This window comes from Oryctolagus cuniculus, chromosome 6 (genome assembly GCF_051225735.1).
Source record: "Oryctolagus cuniculus isolate XC-2025 breed Fujian yellow rabbit chromosome 6, ASM5122573v1, whole genome shotgun sequence".
Taxonomy (NCBI): domain Eukaryota; kingdom Metazoa; phylum Chordata; class Mammalia; order Lagomorpha; family Leporidae; genus Oryctolagus; species Oryctolagus cuniculus.
Window position 1 is genome coordinate 126,294,642 of NC_142872.1, and position 15,283 is coordinate 126,309,924.

At 38.0% G+C, this 15,283-nt stretch overlaps 1 protein-coding gene across 5 annotated transcripts in view; it reads right to left on the reverse strand.

Moving 5' to 3' along the window:
- RNF19A (ring finger protein 19A, RBR E3 ubiquitin protein ligase) overlaps positions 1 to 15,283 on the reverse strand; it is a 64,233-nt gene that overhangs the window by 9,853 nt on the left and 39,097 nt on the right. For all 5 annotated transcript variants that reach the window (XM_051843960.3, XM_008255794.5, XM_089336396.1 and 2 more), the window contains 4 exons: positions 10,695 to 10,903; positions 6,596 to 6,740; positions 5,893 to 6,055; positions 232 to 346 (listed from right to left, as the gene is read on the reverse strand). In XM_051843960.3, the coding sequence (XP_051699920.1) occupies positions 232 to 346; positions 5,893 to 6,055; positions 6,596 to 6,740; positions 10,695 to 10,903 (632 nt within the window). The remainder of the gene's footprint in view (positions 1 to 231; positions 347 to 5,892; positions 6,056 to 6,595; positions 6,741 to 10,694; positions 10,904 to 15,283) is intronic.

Sequence of the window (15,283 nt, forward strand, 5' to 3'; positions counted from 1 at the left end):
CTGTATTTTCTGGGAGGGAAAGGGGAGAGGAGGATTATCAACCACAAACAATTTACCAACTACCCTTAAAACTACGCTCTTGAGACATAAAATCAAAGCAGTTGCTGAATGATAGATTTTCTGTAGGGTTACCTTAAATAATTAAAAAACCAACACTCCTATCTGAACAACAGTGAAACATTTTTCAAAAATCATCCCACAAAACTTCAGTATTATTAACAATGTCCTCACCTACAGTTACTGCAGCTACTACTGGAGACACAATCACAGACAACGTTACTCCACCTGCTATGGCCAAATTCCGTTTGTGCTTTGAAATATCCTTGCCTTCATATCGATTGTGAATCTTGAATTAAACATCAAAATGGAAGAAAATGATTAAAAAGAAAATACTTCACATATTTCATTTAGCTAATAAGCATTTGATTTCTTACACAATTTCATAACTCTGTGTCCTAAATTCAAGGTAAATTTATTATTTGTTCTTATTATCTCAAATAATTGTTCCTTAATAATAACTTGCATACATAAGACAATGATTTAATAGATTTTACTTTTAAAACACTCCAGTGAAATAGTTTTTATAATTTTATTCAATAGTAGTATAATCATAATCATTTATTCAGCAATGAAGAAATTAAGATTATTCTCAAGATAGTCATGAGTTGGGTGTTTTACTATAGGATGCTTTAAAAAAACAAAGATTTATTTATTTATTCGAGTGGCAGAGGTACAGAGAGAGGAAGGAAGATATGTAGAGAGAGGTCTTCCATCCACTGTTTCACTCCCCAAATGGCTACAACAGATGCAGCTGGGCTGATCTGAAGCCAGGAGCTTCCAGGTCTCCAACATGGGTGAAGGGGCCCAAGCACTTGGGCCATCTTCCACTGCTTTCCCAAGCCATAAGCAGAAAGATGGATTGGAAGAAGAGCAGCTGGGATACAAACCGGCGCCCATATGGGATGTTGGTGCCACAGGCAGAGGCCTAGCCACAGCACTGGCCCCCTGGCCCCTAGGATGCTTTTTTTTTTTTTTTTAAATGATTTTATTTACTTGAAAGAAAAGTTAGAGAGAGGGAGAGACACAGAGAGAGAGGTCTTCCCTCTGCTTGTTCACTCCCCAGATGGCCACAATGGCCCAAGCTGGGCCAGGCTGAAGCCACGAGCCTCTCTTCTGGGACTGCCATGTTGGTGTGGGGGCCCAAGTACTTAGGCTGTCCTTTGCTGCTTTCCCAGGTGTGTTAGCAGGGAGCTAGATCAGAAATGGAATAGCTGGGACTCGAACTAGCACTCATATGGGATGCTGGTGTTGCAGGTGGTTGATTTAACCACAATGCCGGCCCCAATAATAGGCTATTTCTAAGAATGTTCTCATTCCACAAGTTTATATCTCAGTAATAGCTCTAGGGAGGGTTCCCATAACTTCTTTAAAAACTGACCTTAGATAGTAGTTGTAATAAACATCACTAATCTTTTCTCAGACTTTTTTTTTTTTTTTTTTTGACAGGCAGAGTGGACAGTGAGAGAGAGAGAGAGAGAGAGAAAGGTCTTCCTTTTGCTGTTGGTTCACCCTCCAATGGCCGCCGCGGCCGGCGCACTGCTCTGATCCGAAGCCAGGAGCCAGGTGCTTCTCCTGGTCTCCCATGGGGTGCAGGGCCCAAGCACTTGGGCCATCCTCCACTGCACTCCCTGGCCACAGCAGAGAGCTGGCCTGGAAGAGGGGCAACCGGGACAGAATCCGGCGCCCTGACCTGGACTAGAACCCAGTGTGCCGGCGCCGCAAGGCAGAGGATTAGCCTATTGAGCCGCAGCACCGGCCTCAGATTTCTTTATAAGAAAATATTAACAAGCGTTCAAAACTTCCAAGTTAAGGAGTAGAGAGAGAGGAAAAAAAAGAAGAAAATATGTAATAGCTAGCAGAAGACAGAAGCTGTATGTACTTAGTATCTCTGTACAGTTATAGGTGCTAATAATCTGGATTTATATCACCATGAAAGTAGCTTGTGGAGTCATCATATGAACTTTGGGAAACACACTGGTACCTTAGTTCTCAGAGTTTGTAGGGATTAAAGCTAAAAATGCATATCCCTCCCCCACTCTTTGCCTGAAGTATGTATGTAATCTGAGAGGGTGTGAGGGAGGGGTGCAAAGGGGAGGGAGAGGGAGAGGGAGGGAGTGAGAGAGTGAGGGAGAGGGAGGGAGAGAGAAAGGGAGAGGAAGAGGGAGAGAGAAAGGGAGAGGAAGAGGGAGAGAGAGAGGGAGGGAGAGAGGGAGAGAGAGAGGGAGGGAGAGGGAGGGAGAGGGAGGGGGAGGGGGAGGGAGAGGAAGAGTGAGAGGAAGAGGGAGAGGAAGAGGGAGAGGAAGAGGGAGGGAGAAAGGGAGAGGAAGAGGGAGAGAGAAAGGGAGAGGAAGAGGGAGAGAGAGAGGGAGAGAGAGAGGAAGAGGGAAAGGGAGAGAGGGAGAGGGAGGGAGAGAGAGAGGGAGAGAGAGGGAGAGAGAGGGAGAGGAAGAGGGAGAGAGAAAGGGAGAGGAAGAGGGAGAGAGAGGGAGGGAGAAAGGGAGAGGAAGAGAGAGGGAGAGAGAGGGAGAGGAAGAGGGAGAGAGAAAGGGAGAGGGAGAGAGAAAGGGAGAGGAAGAGAGAGAGGGAGAGAGAGGGAGAGGAAGAGGGAGAGAGAAAGGGAGAGGGAGAGGGAGGGAGAGGGAGAGGGAGGGAGAGGGAGAGGGAGAAAGGGAGAAAGGGGGAGAGGGAGAGGGAGAGGGAGAGAGAAAGGGAGAGGAAGAGGGAGAGAGAGAGGGAGAGAGAGGGAGGGAGAAAGGGAGAGGAAGAGAGAGGAAGAGAGAGGGAGAGAGAGGGAGGGAGAGAGAGAGGGAGAGGGAGAGGGACAGGGAGGGAGAGGGAGAGGGACAGGGAGGGGGAGGGGGAGGGGGAGGGGGGAGAGGGAGGGGGGAGGGGGAGGGGGGAGAGGGAGAGGGAGGGAGAGGGAGAGGGAGGGAGAGGGAGAGGCAGAGGGAGAGGGAGAGGAAGAGGGAGGGAGAAAGGGAGAAAGGGAGAAAGGGAGAAAGGGAGAAAGGGAGAGGGCAAGAGCAGAGTGAGAGTGTGCTTACAAGAGTGAGCAAAGATGCCCACTTGTCAGTTTAGCCCTCCAAATGCCTGCAACAGCCAGAGCTGCGCCAAGCTGAAGCCAACAGTTGGGAACTCAACCCAGGCACTTCTATATGGGTTGTGGGCACCCAACCAGCAGCTTAACTGCTAGGCCAAATGCTTACCCCCTTCCCCTTCTTTTTCAAGAATATGCAGGTAGTCTCTGAAACAAAATATTTGACTTATAAACAATACTACAGGTTAGGCATAATAAAACAATCTATTATTCTGTGGTCATTTTGCAGGCTGTAAAGTACAAGGAGTCTTGTGGGATAAACAGTGAAAAGGCTGGGTACGGGAAGGTGGGTGAGGACATATGGGACAAGAAACATTCCTGCCAGAGCTGCCCAGTATATCCTTAGTATCGCAGCTAATTTCTGCTCCTCCCCCTTCTATTCCTTGGAAACTTAGCACTGCAGCAGAGAAGAGCCAAGAGCCGAAGCTACAAACTAACAGAGTAAATCTGCAAAGGCAGGTTGCCAAGAAAAAGGAGTATTCCAGAAATTCTGCATCCTCAAACACCAATGCTCAATTACAGAGGTAAGTCATCCTTCCATTTCTCGTCCAACTTTCTGTTTTGCCACATTTTCTATTCTTTTATTGTAAATGAAGGCTCAGTTTTTGCATACTTTATCCAGTAATAGGTCTTCCTGTGGTGGTTTGGATCCCTCAACACCACAAAACAGTTTCAATAGAAAACTAATTCATCAATTTGCAACCCTTTGAATATATTTGAAAAAAAGACTTGTGACTATAATTAAAACTTGAAATTGAACGATGAAGTAATATCTCCTGTATAAATTATTGGTAGGTCTGTGCAGAACAGCATTTTCCCCTTCTACTTCTAAGTATCTGAACTGACAGTTCCAAAAACCTTGCTTTCAATAATTACAAGAAAAATTACTATCAGCTATTGTATGAGATTTTTAAAAGCTAAGGTTTACTTACTTAAAACCTTCTGAAATAAAGATTTGGCTTATAAATATCTAAATGTTTGTTGTCAGTTTCAAACTCATTTTTAAAAAATTTTGTTTTCCTGATTTTAACATTTGGCTGTTACATGGAAATGGATCAACTTTATTATGAGTTTGATTCCAGAAGAAACAGAATTAAAGAAAACGAGCTAGAAGGAAATAGATTCTGAGTCAATGTAAGAATTTTCTAACAATTAACAGCCATTTGACAACAGAGTGGTTGTCAATTCTTCATGAATTGGTGATTTCCCAACGATTCAAGTGTCCAAATGGCTACACTGAAACTTATCAAGATCTTATATAAAGATTCAAATCCAAGTTTGGATTCAAATCCCAGTTTTGTATCACAGAACATAAATTATATGAGTTTTTCGATCAAAACAATTATTTATTTGAAAGGCAAAGACACACACATACACAACAACCCCTCCCCACCCCAAGCAAACCAGCACAAGAGTCAGCTCCCATTCATTGGATCCACTCCCTACCTGACTATAATGGCTGTCAGGCGCAGGAACTCAATCTGGGTATCCCACATAGGTGGCAGGGGTCCAACCAATTAAGCCAGCACTTGCTGCCTTTCAGGGTATGTATCAGCAAGGAAGAGCAGAGCTGGGACTTGAACCCAGGCACTCTCATATGGGATATGGGTATCCCAACCAGCGTCTTAATTGCTTTGCCCAATGCCCACCGCCACATAAAAGTTTTTCCAGACCTCAATATCCTAACAAATTAAAAACTAAAGTAGTTAGTTTGCTGCATGGTTAAAATAAAGTCAAAATACATAAAACATCTGCAACAAAGTTTAGAGTTCAAAAAATTTAGTTCCCTTTCTGAAAACTGCTATCTTTGTTCTGCTAATGTACAAATTTGGGATTAGATAATTCTATTAAATTTACGTAGCAGCGACTTGTTAGCACTGCATACATTATCACAATAACACTTCAAAAATAATTATTTGCTTAGCTAATGAAGTATAATTCATCCACCATAGGTCTGTGGTAGTCAATACTGTTTGAAATTTCATTGAACCATTAATAACCTGCAAAATCGCATACTTATCAACAGCAGTAATCCAAAATTAAAAAGAAAGCTTTGAATTGAAGTGGAAATAATTCAAGAAGTGGTTACTTATCTTAATTTATCTATTAATTTCTATTAAAAAGATCTCACAGAGGTAGGAGTGTGGCCTACCAGTTTAAGATAGCTGGGACACCTGCATCCCACTTTGGAACGCCTGGAGTCCTGGCTTCTGAATTCCAGATTCCTCCTGTTAAGGTGCATCCTGGGAAGCAGCAGGTTACAGCTCAAGTAGTTGTGTCCCTGCCACTCATCAAGGAAACTTAGATTGAATCTTGGCTCCTGGCTCCAACCTGAGTCACTGTGGCCATCTGGTAAGTAAATAAGCAAATAGGAGCTCTGTGTCTCTGCCTCTCAAATAAATTAATTTTTTTAAAAGACATAACAGATTTGTCTTTACAAGGATATACCTTTGAGAAAAATGTTATGCATCTTTCACTATTTTATACCCAAAGTTAGATGTTATTCTAATGGAAATGTATTAGTTTTCAGACTCAGATAACTCCAAAGCAAGTCTGTTTTTTTCATACATAAGCTTATCAAACACTGAAAATTTATTGCCTTATGAAAAACAGTAACTAGTTCATATGGAAGAAACTAAAATAACCTTTGTCCAAAAAAAAAAAAAAAAGAAAAAGCAAGGACACACCTGGAGATTTAGAGAAAAAAATTAACTAACAAGGAAGTATGCCTTTACCTTACGGCCTACGTACACAGGAATGCCAATGATCATGGCAGGGATAGCAATACCAGCTATTAACGCAATTCCCACAGGAGCACCAACAAGTGTTCCTAGCTGCCACAGTATCTTCTTCTTTCGGCTCCAGGGTTTCTTTCCCCAAAAAGTACATCCTGATGGACTAAAGGAAAAAAGTTACATAAAGGAACTGCTGCAAACTTTCACAAAGAATTACCACATTAAAGCAGTAACTACAAAAATGTTTTATTCCCTTTGAATTCTGAGTTCAATAAAAGCTAACAATTAAATTAAGACCCACTATAAATTATATTAACAGAATATTGGTAAGTGGGACTCAGGTTAAAAATTTATGCCTTCTCACCTTTACCTTCAAAACTTTAAGTCACTTTTTAAAAAGTAAACTGATGAAAATGTTTATTTTACACCTGTTGTAGGCATACAATTATCTGATTATATCAGAAAGATACTATGTGGCCTAAATTCGAGAATTTTAAAGAAAATTAAATACTATCATTCAAGTTTAACAAAAAATAGAACAAAACTGGAAACCTCCATTTCCTATTTCTGACTAGTTATTGATTCCAAATGACTAGTGTAATAATTTAAGTTTACCTCACTAGAGTAAAACCAACCCATTTCAGTTTCTTATAAATCCCAAATTGTAAAATTTACTTATAAACAGTTCCTTCTATAAGCTTACCTGAGATAATGTAAATCTGAGATTTCTTTCATACATAACCAACAAAACTCACAACCACAGACAGCGCAAGTCATGTGATTGCAGCTCCCATCATTCATTTTTATTATATAAGCAGCGCATCGTGGACATGGCTTTATATCATCAGCTATTAAGAACACAGAGGAACATATTAAGTATATAAAATTGGTCTAAAATAATTTCTAGATTATCAACTGCAGCACTAACAAAAAACCTTAACATACTTGTATGTACTATATTAACTGACAACTTTATCCTGCTGCTTTAATATTATAGCAATTTTTTCCCTTCTGAGAGAGGGAACATAATTTTAAAGTTTCGAGTTGTAAACATTTTTCAAACACATTAGCAAAACAATGAGAACAAAGAAATGACAAAAATAAGAAAAAGAAAGAATTAAGGATAGTAGGAGGTAAACTGTGAACTATACAAAGTTTGTCTTTGTCCTGACCCCACAGCTATCTTCAGAGTGGTACTTCCTGTTCTAGAACTTTTCTAACTAGCTTCACTTAACTCAAATGTAGGTAAATATTCTGTATATTATTTTTTCAGTGAATGAGCACTAGCAGGAAGCGACAGATACACGAAGTACTGAGTTCACTTCTCTCTTCTAACATCAGGCACATGCACTGTAAAATAGCAGTACAGGTGTCTTGAGAAAAGCAGCCCCCTTCCTGTACTTTTTCTTTTATGGTAGATGGACTGTGCAAAGAATCAGAATCCAGAATAAAAGGGAGAAGATACCAAGATTAAGGAAGGGGTACGTGGTTCTAATTCTATAAATCATAGAAAACAATTCAGAGTAAATGCAACCAACTGTCAGTTATACTTATGACTGCTGTAATTAGCTCTTTGTCCTCTTATTAACTCATTCATTCAAATGTTGTTGGTGTATGCTCCTTCTATATAATATGGTTACAATGCACAATGGTGCCACATTAGAACCAAATGGTACATCATGTTAGGAATCTGACAAAATAACAGTTACTTCAGATCATTCAAGTATTTGAATTTTGGCATCTATTCAAGTAACAATCTGTAATTATTTTCCTGTTAATATTAGATAGCAGTATTTTCTGACAACTATAGTCTATAAAAGATATTTTTAGTGCAAACCAATGAATTTATGTGTTTCATTTTCTTACACTATAAGCATTAAGCTATATTTTAATCTCCTTTCTGTAAGTTTCATGGTCAAATTTTACCTGTGCTTTATTAGTGAATTCAGGTTTCCTTAGTTGTTCTTCTAGGGCCAAAGCTTTTTTTTTTTTTTAAAGTTAAGAACTGGTCAATGCTCACAATAAGTGTTTTAAAGATTCGAGCAATTCTGAGCAAACTGATAACTCTATGCAGCCAGGCCAAGACAAATGTTACTAGAATATAAAAATTGAAAATATCCGTAAGTCGTGTTTTAAATGATTCGAAGAACATCAAGTGTGCATTAAAATTTTTTTAAACACTCAGACGTGAAAAGAAAAAAAACTGCTGGCTTTAACACCTGATCTACCGCTTAGTTCATTAAACTACGCAAATAATCCTATCCACCTAAGCTGCATATTAATTGATAAACTTCCTCACTCAAGAATATATTCAAGTATCAGATGATCTCTAGTTGGGGTAAAGAGATTACAAGCTTTGATTCTGATTAGTGGAATGTTTGGAATTTAACGGCATCATTCTCATTTATTCTTATAGTTCTAAAATCACAGAGCTGCTTCTCAATATGCCAAGGTAGTATGTTATAAAATTAACACAAGTGAGGTATTTTTGATAGGTCTCTTTATGTATCTGCACCCATGTTTTCATTCTCTGTATAGATATTTATCTATGAAAGGCTGTTTTATTTGCTTTGTGTCTTTCCTCAAATCAGCAAATCAGGAAAAAAACCACAAAACTTACTGTGTATATTATGTATTTTTCACAAAATATTCTCATAATGCAAAAATCTTGAAAATTGCTTTACTGATTAGATGGTCAACTGACCCCACCCCCATTTCCCAAGCATCAATTAAAACAGTTCCTTGGGCCGGCGCCGCGGCTCACTAGGCTAATCCTCCGCCTTGCGGCACTGGCACACCGGGTTCTAGTCCCGGTCGGGGCGCCGGATTCTGTCCCGGGTGCCCCTCTTCCAGGCCAGCTCTCTGCTGTGGCCAGGGAGTGCAGTGGAGGATGGCCCAAGTGCTTGGGCCCTGCACCCGCATGGGAGACCAGGAGAAGCACCTGGCTCCTGCCATCAGATCAGCGCGGTGCGCCGGCCACAGCGCACTGGCTGCAGCGGCCATTGGAGAGTGAACCAACGGCAAAGGAAGACCTTTCTCTCTGTCTCTCTCTCTCACTGTCCACTCTGCCTGTCAAAAAAAAAAAAAAAAAAAGTTCCTTAATATTAACAAAAAGCTTCCCATTCTCATTTAAAGTGCTTAAACTTTATCTTTCTTGATTACTGTATTTCTGTTTGCTGTTAAAATAGAGGCTACTGTCACATTAAGAAAAAAACAGGTTACAAAACACTACGATCTCTTAGGATGGTTGTAGCAAGGGATAGAAGTGAGGTAGGGAACCAGTTAAATACCACATTTTTATAAAAGAAACATAATAACAAATGAAAAATAAGTGGTTCATTTATAATGTCACTACAAATGCATAAATTCCCTAGTAGCTACACGATGGTCTCATGAATGCAATAGTAACTGTTTAAAGACAAATATTAAAAAATATTTAATGCACCTTATAATCATAAGCATATACTTTTTCATACATAAGTGTGTCAAACACTGAAAATTTATTGTTTTATGAAAAAAAAAACAGTAACTGGTTTATACAGAAGAAACAAAAATAACCTTTGTCTAAAAAGAAAAAGGGATACACCTGAAGATTTCGGAAAAAAAATGAAGTGTCTAGTTAGATTTAACTAATTATTCCTATACCAATGAATTAAAAATGCACCCAATTTTTCAATGTATCATAACGACAAACAAAAAAATGAGAATATGTGGAATAACAGTAATTTAACAAAATAATTTTAGATAGCTCATTTTCCCTTTTTCTATATGTCTGTGTGAAGTCAAGTTCAAAATTTTAATTTTTTATTATTTGCTTCTGTAACCATACTATGAATTACTAATACTATCTCTGAGTTCCACCTAAATCTTCAGGAGAGGAAACAAACAAGTCAATCAGAAAATAGGAATGAAAATTCACGTACATAATATAAAGTATTAAATATTGAATTTTCTGTTATAGTAAGATTATTTTTAATAACATAAAATACATAAATATCTTAATACACTGCTAAGAATGTAAATTATGTTCTCAATAACTTGTTTTCCCCAAATTTTTACATTATAGTCAATGAGAAAAAACTTTAAAAAGTACTGAAATTCTAATAAATAAAAATTGTCAACACAAAATACTAATTTTTAAAATTTTTATTCAAAGAACATTAGAATATCCAGATCTTTTAATTTCTGAGTTTATGAAATATATACATGGCTTATTTATAGACAGTGCAGAAAAATTTAAAAATTCCTGGCCAAAGACACCTTAATGCTTAGAGTTCTTCTCATAAAGGTATTACTTTTATATGCTTGATCCTAGGATTGAATGAGACATCTATAAGCAAAAAAAGTCACAAAATATTTAAGTGAAAAAGATTCCAAGAATAAACACTACTGAAATCTAATTTTTAAATTTTGTGATACTTACATAGTAAAGAATATTCTAAAGGTGACATATACTAAAAATTTTCATTTTATTAGAAAATATTTCCTATTTTTTACATAAAATACATTTATAAGCAACATTTCAGATCATCTTTTGCCATCAGTTATGTAATCATCATGACACTTCCTTTCTATGGACAATAAAATCTTTCCAATTTCAAAATCACTGTTGTCCACATGAAAGAATGAGAATTCTTCTGGGAAGAACAAATGCACTTACAACATAAAACACTTTTGAAAAGTGTAGTGAAAACTAGACAATAACAGGAACTGAATAATAATACTCTACTTTTTAAAGTTAAAGTATCTATTATCCAATGTTGGTGTCAAATAGTGTATTAGAGTAAATCAGACTTAAATACCTGCTGCTCCAGACTCTTGACTATAACTAATAGATGAAGAACGTATAGTTCTCAAACGTAAACTCTGGGCTCTCTCTTGTCGAGCAGCATCACAGGTCTGGTTGGGGTGCCAAATCTGTTTACAGTGGTAGCAAAACTCTGTTCCACAGCCTTCTCGCCCACAAGTTAATTTTGGACAGCTGGCACATCCAAATGCTATCACAGCATATCTTGAAAGAACAAGAAAAGTGATTTTAAAATGTTACATAAAACAAGAGATAGTCATCAATTTAAAAATTATCCAATTAAAACATCATTCCTGAAGAATAACTTCTATTTATGCATTAGCAAATAGTCATAAACCCTAACACTATCTCACCAATATAAAAATGAGGGGAAAATAAACAGTTCACAAATGAAGACAAATAGTTAAATACATCTTTTAAAGGTTAATTTTAACCTAAATTTTAAGCAGAATAACAAAGTGTATTGAGCCTAATCTCCACTTTATAAAACTGTATTAAATTAGTATTATGCACACAAAGGAAAAGACTAGAAATAAATTCACAAATCTTAAATGATTTTCTTGGTATTGGGTTTTCATTTTCTCCTTTATGTATTTATACATTCACAATTTTCTAAATTAATTTTGGTTAAGGTTTATTTACTTATTAGAAAGTCAAAGTTACAGTGAGAGAGAGGGAAAGAGAGTTCTTCCATCTGCAAGTTTACTCCCCTGATGGCCACAACAGCCAAGTCTGGGCCAGGCCAAAGCCAGGAGCCAGGAGCTTTATTCTGGTCTCCCATGTGGTGGCAGGGCCTAAGCATTTGGGCCATCTTCTGCATTTCCCAGGACACTAGGAGGGAGCTAGATCAGAAGCAGAGCACCTGTGACATGAACCGTCACTCATATGGGATTGCTGGTGTTGCAGGCAGCAGCTTTACCTGCTGTGCCACAAGGCTGGCCTTGTACACCTGTACAATTACTTAGTACTTTTGAAGTAAGAAAAATTAAAGAAAAAGAGCACCTGTTTAACAAAGGTAATGGCTGAATCAACTACATCTATGTTAAGGGCACACTGTGTCAATTTACTGTTTTGTGATAAAAATGGTCTTTGATGCCATTCTCCTCCCAAACAGTATACAAAACTAAATTTCTCAATCAACAATTTTGGGGTTTTAGTTTCATATAAAAGAATGACTGACAACAGATTTATGATTGATCTTAATATCTATTCCCTGAGTTAGTATTTTTGGCACTTTAAGAATTTCTGACTTAAAAATCTGGGAACTCTTGGGCATTTATCCCAGAGAAATGCAAAATTATGTTTATATGAAAACCTGTAGAGGAATGTTCACAGCAACTTTATTTGTAACAGTCAAAAACTGGACAGACCTAAGATGTCCTTCAACAGGTAAAATGTAAAATAAATTAAGGCATATGTATATGTATATATATACACATACACACACACACACCCACACACACCACAGAATACTACTTATAACAACAAAAAGAAACTGATACAGCAGGTACGGTGGAAGAATCACCATGTTCTTAAAGTTGTAATTATAAAATATATGAAGTTTGTATTCCTTAAAAAAAATTTAAAAAAAGATTTAAAAAAATGATACACACAACAACTTGGATGAATCTTTGGTGAAAAAAATCTTTTTTTTTTAGATTTATTTATTTACTTGAAAGAGTTACAGAGATAGAAGGAGAGGCAGAAAAAGAGAGAGAGAAAGACAGAGAGAGAGAGAGAGAGAGAGAGAGAGAGAGAGGTCTTCCAACTGCTGGTTCACTCCCCAACTGGCCGCAATGGCTAGAGCTGTGCTGATCCAAAGCCAGGAGCTTCTTCTGGGTCTCCTATGCGGGTATAGGGGCCCAAGGACTTGGACCATCTACTACTGCTTTCCCAGGCTATAGCAGAGAGCTGGATTGGAAGTGGAGCAGCCAGGACTCAAACCAGTGCCCATATGGGATGCCAGCACTGCAGGCAGCAACCTTACCCACTATGCCACAATGCTGACCCCAAAGAATCAATCTTAAAGTTACATACTATACGTTTCCATTTATATAACATTTTTGAAATGACAGAATTTTAGAAATGCTGAACAGATTAGCAGCAGCCAGGGCTTGGGGTGGGAGGTAGATGCAGTAGAGACAGTGCTGTGATGGAACCGTTCAGTATCTTAAATGCAGTGGTGGTGAATATAGAAACCAATGTGGGATAAAATGCTAAATACACTCATGTACAATTAAATAAATACAAGTAAACTTGGGGAAATGTGGGCAAGATGAGTAAATCCTATCTATGCCAATATCCTGTTTGTGATAGTGTTCTCCAGTTTTGCAAAGTGCTACCACAGAGCCAAAGACTGTGAAGATTACACACGATCTTTCTGTACTGATATTCTTACAACAGAATGTGCATCTACACTTAAAATCTTCAATTAAAAATTTCTAGAGGTTTTTGGTTCTGTTTGAAAACAGCAACAAACAAATTTTATCCAAGTATAAAAGGCTTTTGTAAATATTAAATACTTCCTGTTGCCTGGGAATTTACGGGAGTTTTTGGGTCTCTTTGTGTTACTGGCAGTAATTATAACTGAGATTTTATCAAGTTGAGATAATCTATAGATTATATACATGTAAGATGACCCACAATGCAAGATTTTAAGGATCAGGGTGCTCCTCCACTTTGGACCTTTTGCTCCTTCAGCATCTCACCTTTTAAACTTTCTATCTTAAATGTCACTTTGACAGACCAATGCTCTAATCACCATTGTCTATCATAGGTATGTTTATACAAGACTGAATTAAAGGCTATTTAAATCAACATGGGGGTAATTTAGTGCAGACTCATTTCACTGAGCTTTAAGATTTTCTACAGTTTATTTATTGCAGTCCCATTTTCTATCAGGATCCAAAGGATTTATGCTCCAAAGTCAAGTCTCTATAGCAGTATACTATAGTAGTACCATCACTGAAAAGAAAAAGGCATTCTTTTCTAAATCTCTTCTCTCACCTAGCTTTTACTGAAGGAATAATGAAGGGAAGAGGGGCAGAATGGGGAAATCTATGTTTATTCAGGGAACAATGTCAAGAACAACTATTTTTAAATTCATCACAACTTACAAAGGCAAAAGAGAGGTTTCGGCTAGCTGGTCCTAATTCTTTCACCACTTACTACCTGTGAAAACTGAATGTAAATTACCTCATGTTGCTAAAACTAAGTTTTCCTTATTAAAACAAAACAAAACAGGGAATCATTCAAGTTCACTTAGCCTCAATATTCAGCTAAAATTATCTTCACCTTTGGTCCTGGCCTTCGGAAGGCCACAGAAGCAAATGACTGCTTCAATGACATTTCTAGTATTTGTGCTTGACGAATGTCCATGTGATCCCAAAGTTACTCTCATTTATATATCAGCAATATAAATAATGTTACTTGGATTGAATATGAATATCTGAATATTTATTTTAATAAATATGTGTAGGCTTTCTAGGTATAATGTGGGTAGAAATCTTTCATATGGTGATATTTTACGGAAAAACAAGAGTAAGTGAACATGCTGCAAGAATAAAATGCTTGGAGCCGGTGCTGTTGTGCAGCGGGTTAAAGCCCTGGCCTGAAGTGCCAGCATCCCATGTGGACGCTAGTTCTAGTCCAAGCTGCTCCTCTTCTGATCCAGCTCTCTGCTGTGGCCCAGGTCATTGGGCCCCTGAACCCATGTGGGAGACCGGGAGGAGGCTCCTGGCTCCTGGCTTTGGATCGGCACAGCTCCGGCCTTTGAGACCATCTGGGGAGTGAACCGGTGGATGGAAGACCTCTCTCTGTAACTGTCTTAAAAATAACAAAACAAAACAAGACAAACAACAAGAAGAATAAACTGCTGTGATCTTTGGTGAGGATTGTGAAAGCCAAACTTAGGTGCAACTCCAACTTTTAAAAAATTAAATAGGAAAACAGATTTACACAAAGTTAACATAAACACACAGTGCTTTAAGTAGACAAGTTTAGAAAGAATATCCTTTCTGAGCTGGTTCACTCCCAAATGCTTACAATAGCTGGGGCAGGTCCAGACCAGAGCTAGGAAGCAGGAACCAGGAACTCAACACAGGTCTCCCACATGGGTGGCAGAAACCCAACTAACGAGCTACACCATATGCTACCCCAGAGTGTACATTAGCAGGAGGCTGCACCTGGAAGTGAAGCTGGCAGTTGAACACAGGTACTTTGATACAGAATGTGGGAGTCCAAAGTAGTCTCTCAATCGCTAGGCCAAATGCCCACCCCTTCTTATGATTTTGAGTCTAGAGACTTAAGTTTGTTGAAAGATGCTGCTTACAAATAGTAAGACTTTTAAGATTTACCTAAATTTTGCATCCTGAATATAGTGTTCCTCCTATAAACTACTATAAAATTTTATTCTGAATCATGGGCCTGCTATGAATAAAAGTAATAAAATTAAAGTGAATATATGTGAAGAATTTTTTCAATACTCAGTATAATTATCAGGTGCAAAGTAACAGCAAACAGCATAGAGAAATTACCAATCCTACACTGATGTCAAATATTTAATTGCTAAATTAAAAACAATTT